This window comes from Bufo bufo, chromosome 6, assembly GCF_905171765.1.
Source record: "Bufo bufo chromosome 6, aBufBuf1.1, whole genome shotgun sequence".
In the NCBI taxonomy this organism is placed as follows: domain Eukaryota; kingdom Metazoa; phylum Chordata; class Amphibia; order Anura; family Bufonidae; genus Bufo; species Bufo bufo.
Window position 1 is genome coordinate 175,612,423 of NC_053394.1, and position 12,651 is coordinate 175,625,073.

A 12,651-nucleotide genomic window follows, 5' to 3' on the forward strand; every position below is an offset into this window, starting at 1 on the left:
CGCACCTACTGTGTCCTTCTCCCATACCATGTAGATTGTAAGCCCTCACGGGCAGGGCCCTCTCTCCTTTTGTACCAGTTTGTAACTTGTCTTGTTTATGATTAGTGCAATTGTCTGTATTATGTATGTGCACCGCTTATCACATGTACAGCGCTATGGAATGAATGGCGCTTTAATAATAAATAATAATAATAATAATATGGTAATTAGGCACAGGTCAGGCAGCGGAGACTCAGTCAGGAATCGGACAGAAGTTGTTACATGGGTAGACAAATGGAACGGTGCATCTTCGAAGGAACTAGCAAGCTAGAAATATTTATTGCTCAGGTGTCTTCCCAAAGGGAAGGTTCCTTATGTACCCTAGGGTTGCCAGGTATTGGCTGTCGAACATTAGAGTGTGTGTGCACTGGCCTCTTAAGAGCAAAGGAGACTGTAGAGGTGTAGCCAGCAAGTGCGGGCTGCAGCCTAGAAGTAGACAGATTGTAATACGGCAGCCGGGCACTCTGCTTAAAGGCAGAGGAGGGCCAGCGTGTCCAGATCATTGGAACAGAAGTAGTGGCAGAGTCAGTAACGCGGTGTCCATAGAGGAGTTGCTGCAGCATGGAGCACCACTATAACAATATTCAAATCTGTAGAACTGAATGACGTAGTAGGTTAAGACTTGACCACAAGCTTTGGCATGACTAGGGGCATTGCTGATCCTTTGAAGGTAGTTTACTATTCAAGACAATAATAAAAATGTTATCAAATTCAGACACCAATATTCTTAACAAGCTAGCAGCACTGCCTAGTATTTATTTAGCGTCCCCTGTTAGTGACACTTGATACCATAGCAATATATTATGATAACATTATTATGGGATATTTACTAAAACAAAATCTGTCAAAATTCTGACGATAGTCTGTTTATGGCTGATTAAATAAACTTTACATCAAGCTATCATCCTCATTCCTGAGCACCTACATAGGACCTCATATTTTCCACTGCTAACCAAACCTACTGCTTTCCACCAAAGGGTCACTGTCTTTAGTGTCAGGCCCTTGGCTGTGGTCAATGAACCTGTATGTATATGCTGAATTAGTTGTGCTTACCTGCAAAACATTGATTCTCAGCCTGATAGAACGTTAAGTATGAAAATAATAAACTCTTTATTTAACTCAATCAAAAGGGTATATATAAAATCCGGCATACAGGGAATCAGAAGTGCGGAGAGGGATCAAGTTATAGACCATCCGACACTCTGAAAGCCTGACTAATGACCTGTGTCGGGCTAACACTCAGTATTGGAGCACACTGATAAACGTGTAGCCTGTACCAACAGGGTAATAATGACACTACACTTAATACAGGGACTGACGGTACTGATCTAATCCACTTGATAACTTCTATTGCTCATGTGTTTGAGCTATACGGTGGATAGTCAGTGCAGTTGAAGCAGCTATACTCGGTCTTGGTACACCCTAATAGCGCTACCCTGAGTGAGCGGTATGTGATGCTTCAATACGCTCGGAGTGAGGCAGCCAGTGTGAATGGATTATCACTTATTAGAGCTGCCCCATTTATTAAGCGATAAAAGACACAACAAATCGCTCTACGCGTTTCTACATGACTCTTATATGTCATGTGTCATCAGGAGCGAACATAATTCGTCACAGTGTCAGATCTAGATAAAGCTGCCGCACTGTAGCGTGCATACATCGGCGCTGTGATGGCAGTGTGCGGCCAAACACACGCCGTATATAAATAATCTAACATCCAACCCCAGAAGCTGTGTGCCGGCGTCAGTCACCAATCAGGGATGGAGGTGCATCCTCTGACACGCTCCCTGACGTGGCCGTCGCACAATGCAGCGTAATACACTCACGGGGAGGAGCGCAAGTGTGCTCAATTATATGCGGGAACAATCGAATGCGGTATGTATAATCGAGTGACATTGCTGTGAAGAATTAGGCAGGATGTATAAAGGAGGCCTATATAAAAGAGAAGTGACACAATTTAATGCATCAAATAAAAGCACAAACAGCCATATTTCAAGAGGAAGACATCTAGAGTGAAATATACCACCCCATGCATATTGCGGGATGATGGCATATTCAGGGACACACTCTGTGTATGTCACGACCAGAACATCTGGTAGTGGCAAAGTGGTGGACCATATCTACTGTCCCATAATCTCGTAAATAAAGCAGGAGAATGAGACTGCCTCATTTAATCCCTTAGGGTGTACAGAATCTAACTTAAAAATCCATTCGGTTTCTTTGCGGAGCAACGGCACATCAATGTCCCCTCCGCGAATGGATGTCACAATGTGTTCAATCTCCTGGACCTTCAGCACATCTGGATTACCGCCATGATGATCACAGACATGGCGTGCCACAGATGTGTCACGCTTATTTTTGATATCAAGTAGATATTCACCAATGCGTCTCCGCAGTTCACGTCTGGTCTTACCCACATACTGTACACCACATTGGCAAGTCAATAGATGCACATCAGTGGGAGTTGTGTATCTAATGAAAGATCTGATGGAGAATCTTTCCTTAGTCACATGACTAGTGAAGAATGTCCCTTTCATGATGTTACCACAGATAATACATGCTCCACATGGAAAAGTCCCAGTTAGTGTATTTTTGAGCCATGTATCAGGTGTTGGATGTAGGTAAGTGCTATGAACCAGACGATCGCGTATGTTAGAACTACGCCGATATGTGATAGGGGGACGATCTGACACTAACTCACCAATATCAGGATCTGACTGTAAGAAAGACCAATGTCTCTGAAGGATCTCACGTACCTGTTTCTCCGCTTTATCATACGTAGCTATAATCCTTGGAATATTCTGACCAAGCAACTTCTGCTTGGGGACCAGTAGTTGATCACGGCTAACACTTATGGAGTGATGATAAGCTCTTTTGAGTGTTTGCTGAGGATAGCCCCTACGCATAATCCGTGTCCTCAGATCATTTGCGGCCACCTTGAAATCCCTCATTTCTGAGCAATTTCTCCTAGCCCTCAGGTATTGGCCCTTGGGAATGCCACTCCTGAGGGCCAGTGGATGGCCACTATCCCACCTCAGCAGGCTGTTAGTAGCAGTCTGCTTGCGGAACAGATTAGTGGTGATCTTCTTATCTGTCCCCACAGCAACAGTCAGATCCAGGAACGTGATTTCACGCTCATTGATGTCAGACGTAAAAAACAAACCTAGCTGATTATTGTTGAGCTCAGCTATAAATTGGGTGAAACAGTCCTTGGTCCCCTTCCACAGTATAAACACGTCGTCGATATATCTGGTCCAAATTAATATCGACGACGTGTACTGTTCCATAGCTTCACTGAAGACGACCTCTCTTTCCCACCAGCCCAGGTAGAGATTTGCGTAAGTAGGGGCACACGGACTGCCCACTGCAACTCCCCTGAGCTGGTGGAAAATTTGACAATCAAAGAAGAACACGTTGTGACTCAGGACAAAGTCCAATAGCTCCATCACGAAAGTGTTGTGTCGATAAAAATGTTTGCCCCTCTGTTGAAGGAAGGCTCGCACAGCTAAACAACCAGTGTCATGTGGAATGGAGCTGTACAAGGCCTCCACATCTAGGCTAGGAAGCCACGTGTCTTCATCACATTGAATACCCTCAAGGTGCTGTAGGACATCCATTGTATCACGGGCAAAGGATGGTAAACTTGCCACAAATGGCCTCAGTATCACATCAATATATGTACTAATATTGGCCGTGAGGCTACCAATGCCGGAGACAATGGGCCTGCCTTTCATCGGTGTGCTCTGTTTATGAAGCTTAGGTAAGCTGTAAAACACGAACCGGAAACTTCAGTAACAGGAAGTCCAATTCAGCTTTATTAATAAGCTTGTCCCTCAGGGCTTCATTGAGAAGTGCAGACAATTGTTGTCTAAAAATAGGGGTCGGATCAGAGGAGAGGCGTCTATATGTGGTGGTGTCTTGTAGTATTCTGAGGCACATATCACAGTATGATTCCTGATCCATGATGACAATATTGCCCCCTTTATCTGAGGGTTTAATGACTATGTTGGAATCCCTCTCCAGATCTCCCAATGCTTTTCTTTCATTGGGGCTAAGGTTGTCAGAGCCAAAATACTGTCCCTTCAATTTGTGAAGGTCCTGGGTGACAGCCGAAATAAAAGTATCAATGGGCGCCTCACTGTAACTTTTGTTGAGATGGATTTATGTATTATGTACCCACCTATCAATCATTCATATGTTATTGTATAGCATGCTATGAAGCCTTGAACTCCCCTGCGTGGGATGTGACAGCTTTGCAATGTTATGTCTCATGCCTCTTGTTAAACTTCAATAAAACGAGTTAAAAAAAAAAAAAGTATCAATGGGCGTATTGTCATTCATAGGAGGAAACATTTTAGAAGGATTTCTCAAGTCTGTGAATGGACCATCACCAATACCTCTATCACCCTCATCACATAGATCCGCCAATACCTGAACATCCTGCAACTCTTCCACTGTAATCCCCAACTCCTGACAAACACGTTTGTCATGAGGTAGGAAAACCTGCAAAACACTCTAAGGTGAACATAATAACTGTGACATACTATTCATTTACGTTATGTGCTCCTGCACATGAAACTCTCCTCTGATTTTTCTATAGAACTACATCTGAGGTAAAACATTTGTTACAGTCTGAAAATGGCTTCGCTTCTTATGCTGAGCAACCGCTGATCTATGGCTAAAACATTTCCCACATTCTGAACAAGAAAATGGCTTCTCCCCTGTATGGATTAGGTTATGTCTAACAAGGGATGATCTCTGGGTAAAACATTTCCCACATTCAGAACATGAATATGGTTTCTCCCCTGTGTGAGTTCTTTGATGTAGAACAAGAGCCGATTTCTGTAGAAAAGCTCTATCACATTCTGGACATGAAAATGGCTGCTCCCTTCTATGCCTTTTTTGATGTATAATAAGGTATGATTTCTGGAGAAAACATTTCCCACATTCTAAACATGAAAATGGCTTTTCCCCTGTGTGAATTTTCTGATGTATAACAAGGACTGATTTCTTCATAAAACATTTGCCACACTCAGAACACGAAAATGGTTTCTCTCCGGTGTGCGTTCTCTGATGTGCTAACAGGGAAAATCTCTGGGCAAAGCATTTACCACATTCAGAACATGAATATGGTTTCTCACCTGTGTGAGTTCTTTGATGTACAATTAGATCCGATTTCTGTTGAAAACCCTTGTTACATTCTGGACATGAAAATGGCTCCTCCTTTCTGTGCCTTCTTTCATGTACAAGGAGATCTGATTTATAGCGAAAACATTTCCCACAATCTGAACATGAAAATGGCTTTTCCCCCGTGTGTATTCTCTGATGCATAACAAGGGCTGATTTCTGCATAAAACCTTTCCCACATTCTGAACATGAATATGGCTTCTCCCCTGTGTGAATTCTCTGATGCAGAAGAAGAATAGATTTCTGCATAAAACATTTTCCACATTCGGAACATGAATGTGGCTTCTCAGATCTGTGGGTCCACTGATGTGTAACAAGGTATGCTCTCTGGCGGAAACATTTCCCACATTCAGAGCATGAATATGGCTTCTCCCCTGTGTGAGATCTTTGATGTATAACAAGATCTGATTTCTGTTGAAAACTTCTCTCACATTCTGAACATGAAAATGGCTCCTCCTTTCGGTGTCTTCTTTGATGTTTAAAAAGAGCAGACTTCTGGCGAAAACTATTCCCACATTCTGAACATAAAAATGGCCTCTCATCTCTGTGAATCCTTTTGTGCATAGAAAGAATGGATTTAGTTTTAAAATGTTTCCCACATTCTGAACATGGAAATGGTCTTTCCTCTGTGTGAGTTTTCTGATGCTCAATTACACTTGATTTCCTTTTAAAACTTTTCCCACATTCTGAACACGAAAATGGCCTCTCATCTCTGTGAATTCTTTCATGCATCGAAAGAATAAATTTCTTTTTAAAATGTCTCCCACATTCTGAACATGAAAATAGTTTACCATCTGTTTCTCCTGTGTTTTCTTTAAGAATCTGTAATTGATCAGATGAAAGTTCCCTGTGATGACTGGGATCAATAAATAGATCTCTGCTGGGGAGGATTAAGGAAACATTTGTGGAAAGAGGTGTTGAGGAATGCTGTCCATGACTGTCGTCATAATCTTGAAGATTTCCAAAAGCATTTCTGGTGTAGTCATCTGTTAGAAATAGAAACAAATTATATTTTACCTTTTGCAAAACATAGTAAAATAGATATTTTAGAACATTCCTACATGGAGCTTTTCATACAATGACTAAAACATGTGTTGAAATACAGAATTCAACCCATGTAGAAAAGTTCTATATTTTCTACTGTTAAACACTCAATAATCAAAGTACTTTTTTAGAATTATAATTTTAAGGCTCAGAATCTTAGCTTTCATGTAGCAGCATTTGTTGGAAGTTGGAAGCAGGATATAAAGTTTTACTTCTTAGTTTCTTTGTCTGTACAGAGAAGGGGAGACTGCAAGTAAGAGCAGAAATATAGATGACAAATTATTATTCTCTCCCTGTACAGCTTTCTAGAGAACTGCATCCGACTGCATTTGTCACATATAGGGGGTCATTTTTCTACCAAAGGAGAAGATGCACTTCTAACCTTCACTGAGCCTGAATAGGAAATTTCTCAACATTGTGATTCTCAAATATTTGTCGATACCTGGATTGCAGAAATTTTTGGTCTTTTCAGTGTTGAAGATTTTCTGAAAACTGCACAAATACAGCAGTGATGTGCATGAACTCTGCACACATCGAGAGATATTGTGTATCTAAGCTCTGCTTTTGTCAGACTATTTAAAATTTTTACACATTTTTAATCAAAACATGCTTAGTGAAACACAAATGCTACATTGCATGAAAGCAATGGGATATACAGTCAGGTCCATAAATATTGGGACACTGACACAATTCTAAAATTTTTGACTCTATACATCACCATAATGGATTTGAAATGAAACGAACAAGATGTGCTTTAACTGTAGACTGACAGCTTTAATTTGAGGGTATTTACATCCAAATCAGTTGAACGGTGTAGGAATTACAACAGTTTGCATATGTGCCTCCCACTTGTTAAGGGACCAAAAGTAACGGGACGGAATAATAATCATAAATCAAACTTTCACTTTTTAATTCTTGGTTGCAAATCCTTTGCAGTCAATTACAGCCTGAAGTCTGGAACGCACAGACATCACCAGACGCTGGGTTTAATCCCTGGTGATGCTCTGCCAGGCCTCTACTGCAACTGTCTTCAGTTCCTGCTTGTTCTTGGGGCATTTTCCCTTCAGCAAGTGAAATGCATGCTCAATCGGATTCAGGTCAGGTGATTGACTTGGCCATTGCATAACATTCCACTTTTTTCCCTTAAAAAACTTTTTGGTTGCTTTTGCAGTATGCTTTGGGTCATTGTCCATCTGCACTGTGAAGCGCCGTCCAATGAGTTCTGAAGCATTTGGCTGAATATGAGCAGATAATATTGCCCAAAACCCTTCAGAATTCATCCTGCTCCTTTTGTCAGCAGTCACATCATCAATAAATACAAGAGAACCAGTTCCATTGGCAGCCATACATGCCCTCGCCATGACACTACCACCACCATGCTTCACTGATGAGGTGGTATGCTTAGGATCATGAGCAGTTCCTTTCCTTTTCCATACTCTTCTCTTCTCATCACTCTGGTACAAGTTGATCTTGGTCTCATCTGTCCATAGGATGTTGTTCCAAAACTGTGAAGGCTTTTTTAGATGTCGTTTGGCAAACTCTAATCTGGCCTTCCTGTTTTTGAGGCTCACCAATGGTTTACATCTTGTGGTGAACCCTCTGTATTCACTCTGGTGAAGTCTTCTCTTGATTGTTGACTTTGACACACATATAACTATGGTGGGATGCGAAAGTTTGGGCAACCTTGTTAATCGTCATGATTTTCCTGTATAAATCGTTGGTTGTTACGATAAAAAATGTCAGTTAAATATATCATATAGGAGACACACACAGTGATATTTGAGAAGTGAAATGAAGTTTATTGGATTTACAGAAAGTGTGCTATAATTGTTTAAACAAAATTAGGCAGGTGCATAAATTTGGGCACTGTTGTCATTTTATTGATTACAAAACCTTTAGAACTACCGTGTTTCCCCGAAAATAAGCCATCCCCCGAAAATAAGACCTACTTCCAGTTTTGCCTCTCGCTGTAATATAAGGCACCCCCCCCCCCCCCCGAAATTAAGACCTCCCCAATAATAAGGCCTCCCCGATAATAAGGCCCCCGAAGCTACTGTAAGGTGTCTGACTCCTCTGGACCGTGGCGGCGGGCGCCGCCATGCAGCTCACTAATTGGCCGCAGCGCAGCCAGAGCTGTTCAGGCAGTGAGAGGTCTCTTTAAATCAGAGAGCCTGTGCCGCTGCCAGGACAAACTGCCGCCTGCTGCTTGCTCTGCCCTGACGGAGTCTGGCTGACTCACAATTAGACAGTGAGTGAGTCGGGCAGGAGTCGGGCACATTGTGTGGAATCTGGCCGGCACAGACACACAGGAGTGACTGAGTTGGGGGGGGAAAGTCTAGTGAAGGTGGGAGGGGGGAGAGACTAAATAATCCACTGTCCGCTGCCACAGGGGAGGGGGATCACTTAAAATGACACAGGGGGATCAGAGGGGGGAATCAAAATGACACAGGAGGATCAGAAGGGGGTACTAAAATGGTAATCCCCTTCTGATTCTCCTGTGCCATTTTTATTCCCCCTTCTAATCCCCCGGTGTCATTTTGATTCCCCCCTCTGATACCCCTGTGTCATGGAAAAATAAGACATCCCTGAAAATAAGACCTAGCGCATCTTTGGGAGCAAAAATTAATATAAGACACTGTCTTATTTTCGGGGAAACAGGGTAATTATTGGAACTCAAATTGGCTTGGTAAGCTCAGTGACCCCTGACCTACATACACAGGTGAATCAAAGTATGAGAAAGAGTATTTAAGGGGGTCAATTATAAGTTTCCCTCCTCTTTTAATTTTCTTTGAAGAGTAGCAACATGGGGGTCTCAAAACAACTCTCAAATGACTTGAAGACAAAGATTCTTCACCATCATGGTTTAGGGGAAGGATACAGAAAGCTGTCTCAGAGATTTCAGCTGTCTGTTTCCACAGTTAGGAACATATTGAGGAAATGGAAGACCACAGGCTCAGTTCAAGTTAAGGCTCGAAGTGGCAGACCAAGAAAAATCTCGGATAGACAGAAGCGACGAATGGTGAAAACAGTCAGAGTCAACCACAGACCAGCACCAAAGACCTACAACATCATCTTGCTGCAGATGGAGTCACTGTGCATTGTTCAACCATTCGGCTCACTTTACACAAGGAGATGCTGTATGCATGCAAGAGTGATGCAGAGGAAGCCTTTTCTCCACCCACAGCACAAAAAGTGCCGCTTGAGGTGGGCTAAAGCACATTTGGACAAGCCAGCTTCATTTTGGAATAAGGTGCTGTGGACTGATGAAACTAAAATTGAGTTATTTGGCCATAACAAGGGGCGTTATGCATGGAGGAAAAAGAACACAGCATTCTAAGAAAAACACCTGCTACCTACAGTAAAATATGGTGGTGGTTCCATCATGCTGTGGGGCTGTGTGGCCAGTGCAGGGACTGGGAATCTTGTCAAAGTTGAGGGACGCATGGATTCCACTCAGTATCAGCAGATTCTGAAGACCAATGTCCAGGAATCTGTGACAAAGCTGAAGCTGCGCCGGGGCTGTATCTTTCAACAAGACAACAACCCTAAACACTGCTCAAAATCCACTAAGGCATTTATGAAGAGGAACAAGTACAACGTTCTGGAATGGCCATCTCAGTCCCCAGACCTGAATATAATTGAAAATCTGTGGTGTGACTTAAAGAGAGCTGTCCATGCTCGGAAGCCATCAAACCTGAATGAACTAAAGATGTTTTGTAAAGAGGAATGGTCCAAAATACCTTCAACCAGAATCCAGACTCTCATTGGAACCTACAGGAAGCGTTTAGAGGCTGTAATTTCTGCAAAAGGAGGATCTACTAAATATTGAATTCATTTCTTTTTTGTGGTGACCAAATTTATGCACCTGCCTACAGACTTTCTGTAAATCCAATAAACTTCATTTCACTTCTCAAATATCACTGTGTGTGTCTCCTATATGATATATTTAACTGACATTTTTTATCGTAACAACCAACGATTTATACAGGAAAATCATGACGATTAACAAGGTTGCCCAAACTTTCGCATTCCCACTGTACCTCCTGGAGAGTGTTCTTGATCTGGCCAACTGTTGTGAAGGGTGTTTTCTTCACCAGGGAAAGAATTCTTTGGTCATCCACCACAGTTGTTTTCTGAGGTCTTCCGGGTCTTTTGGTGTTGCTGAGCTCACCGATGCGTTCCTTCTTTTTAAGAATGTTCCAAATTGTTATTTTGGCCATACCTAATGTTTTTGCTATCTCTCTGATGGGTTTGTTTTGTTTTTTCAGCCTACTGATGGCTTGCTTCACTAATAGTGACAGCTCTTTGGATCTCATCTTGAGAGTTGACAGCAACAGATTCCAAATGCAAATAGCACACTTGAAATTAACTTTTATCTGCTCATTGTAATTGGAATAATGAGGGAATAACCTGACCATGGAACAGCTGAGAAGTCAATTGTCCCATTACTTTTGGTCCCTCAACAAGTGGGAGGCACATATGCAAACTGTTGTAATTCCTACACCGTTCACCTGATTTGGATGTAAATACCCTCAAATTAAAGCTGACAGTCTGCAGTTAAAGCACATCTTGTTAGTTACATTTTAAATCCATTGTGGTGGTGTATAGAGCCAAAAAAAATTAGAATTGTGTAGATGTCCCAATATTTATGGACCTGACTGTATATGTCACTGAAATATATATTATATATATATATATATATATATATATATGGATATGCACCTATGACTATGAATAAGAATGTGCTAGTCTAAATCTTCTTGTAGTATTTATTGAGGGTAGCACATCTTTTAGACTTAGCAAACGCCCATCTGCCTGGGGCTTCTGAGCAAAGTACTTATGTAGCTGGTTCCTACACTGCCCTGAAAATGTAGACTTAGGTAAGTCCAAGAGAGGCGGTATATTAGTGTTAGGGACCCGTCTGCGGAAGCCACCTTGACGCCTGGTAGATGGGCCCGACACAAGTTTGATCAAAATGTGTGCTAAGAGCTTCCATTAATCCATTTATAGTAGATATAATACCATTTGAATTTAGAATGATCCCCATTTCTCAGCTTTATTGTTTGTATGTGTGTGCAGCCATTATTTTTTATCAACCATATTTGCTTTATGCATATGCACCTATGACTATGAATAAGAATGTGCTAGTCTAAATCTTCTTGTAGTATATATATATATATATATATAAAAGAAAAAGAAAGAAAGCAGCACACAAAAAATGAACGGGTGCAAAAAAATCCTCCCAGGAGACCTGCGACCAAGATCCCAAATGTAGATAATGTAGCAAAAGAAGGCAGCACTCCAGTTTGCAGTAAAAAAGTGGACGGTTTATTCACTCATCAGCAACGTTTCAGCTCTCACATTGGAGCCTTTTTCCAGCTGAGTAACATGTGCAAAATTACATACATATATAGTGCAAGTAATTACCAAAATACAAATTAACCCATCATATAATAAAGTGCAAATGCATAAACATAATCATCACATTACAAATATAATCAGTGTATTGTCATAATTTGATATAGCAGCAATACAGACATAACCGTAAGAAAATTCATAATATAGTGGATGTGATATAAAATCACCAAACTGTCATAATGACCAATCAAATGTGAAGGTGAACAGGTGTGTTTAAACATGATATAACAATCAAAAAAGATTAAAAACCTTTGAATGAGTCACTTGCGGCTGACAGGGCATGGTAGGAACTGTTGGCGTCCGGAAAGGAGCATGGCGCATGCGCCGCTCCAACCACTATCGCGAGATTCACTGAGGTAATGTGTGGTAAAACAACCACATCAAAGATGGCCACTTTGGAACAATGTTTAAGGGCGCATGCGCGTACCAATGCTACCGCCCATACGAGTTTGACAGACACAGATACAGTGTCCGAGCGCCGCAGTGTACAGCAGAAACAGCTGATCTATTCATCGGGGGCCGACGGGTCAACGTGGGTCACCAGTGAGATATCTGTACATGTGGGATGATGCGGTTGTCACACCGTTAGCATCCCACTGTCCAGACTGCCAGCATATCCGCTCTATGTCCCTTATAGCCATACAGTAGACGATGTCCACTTGAAATCGGCCTGAAGGACACAGATAGAACTGCATCGGGGCTCATAGTATATATAAATGTATATAGAATAGGTCAACTGTACCCGTCTGTATAGGTGTCACCCCAGTCCCAAAGGGGGCTTGAGTCACACCATGGCACAGACCGGTACTGACCATAAATATTAATAGAACTTATTACAAGATTATGAAAAAAGGGGATCGCCAACATGTTCCTCCAGGCTTCGCCATACGTGAACATTCGAACTTTTATGCTTCAGAATAATTTCCTATAAAAAAAGAAAAAATATTTAATGTATAGCACATG

The 12,651-nt window shown here is 41.7% G+C and overlaps 1 protein-coding gene across 1 annotated transcript in view; it reads right to left on the bottom strand.

The window, feature by feature from the left end:
* Positions 1-202: 202 nt before the first annotated feature.
* LOC121003391 (zinc finger protein 260-like) overlaps positions 203-12,651 on the bottom strand; it is a 79,238-nt gene continuing 66,789 nt past the window's right edge. Inside the window, exons 7-8 of the mRNA XM_040435214.1 lie at positions 4,543-6,212; positions 203-1,092 (exon numbers count right to left, since the gene is read on the bottom strand). Coding sequence (XP_040291148.1) covers positions 4,642-6,212 — 1,571 coding nt within the window. The 3' untranslated portion in view covers positions 203-1,092; positions 4,543-4,641. The remainder of the gene's footprint in view (positions 1,093-4,542; positions 6,213-12,651) is intronic.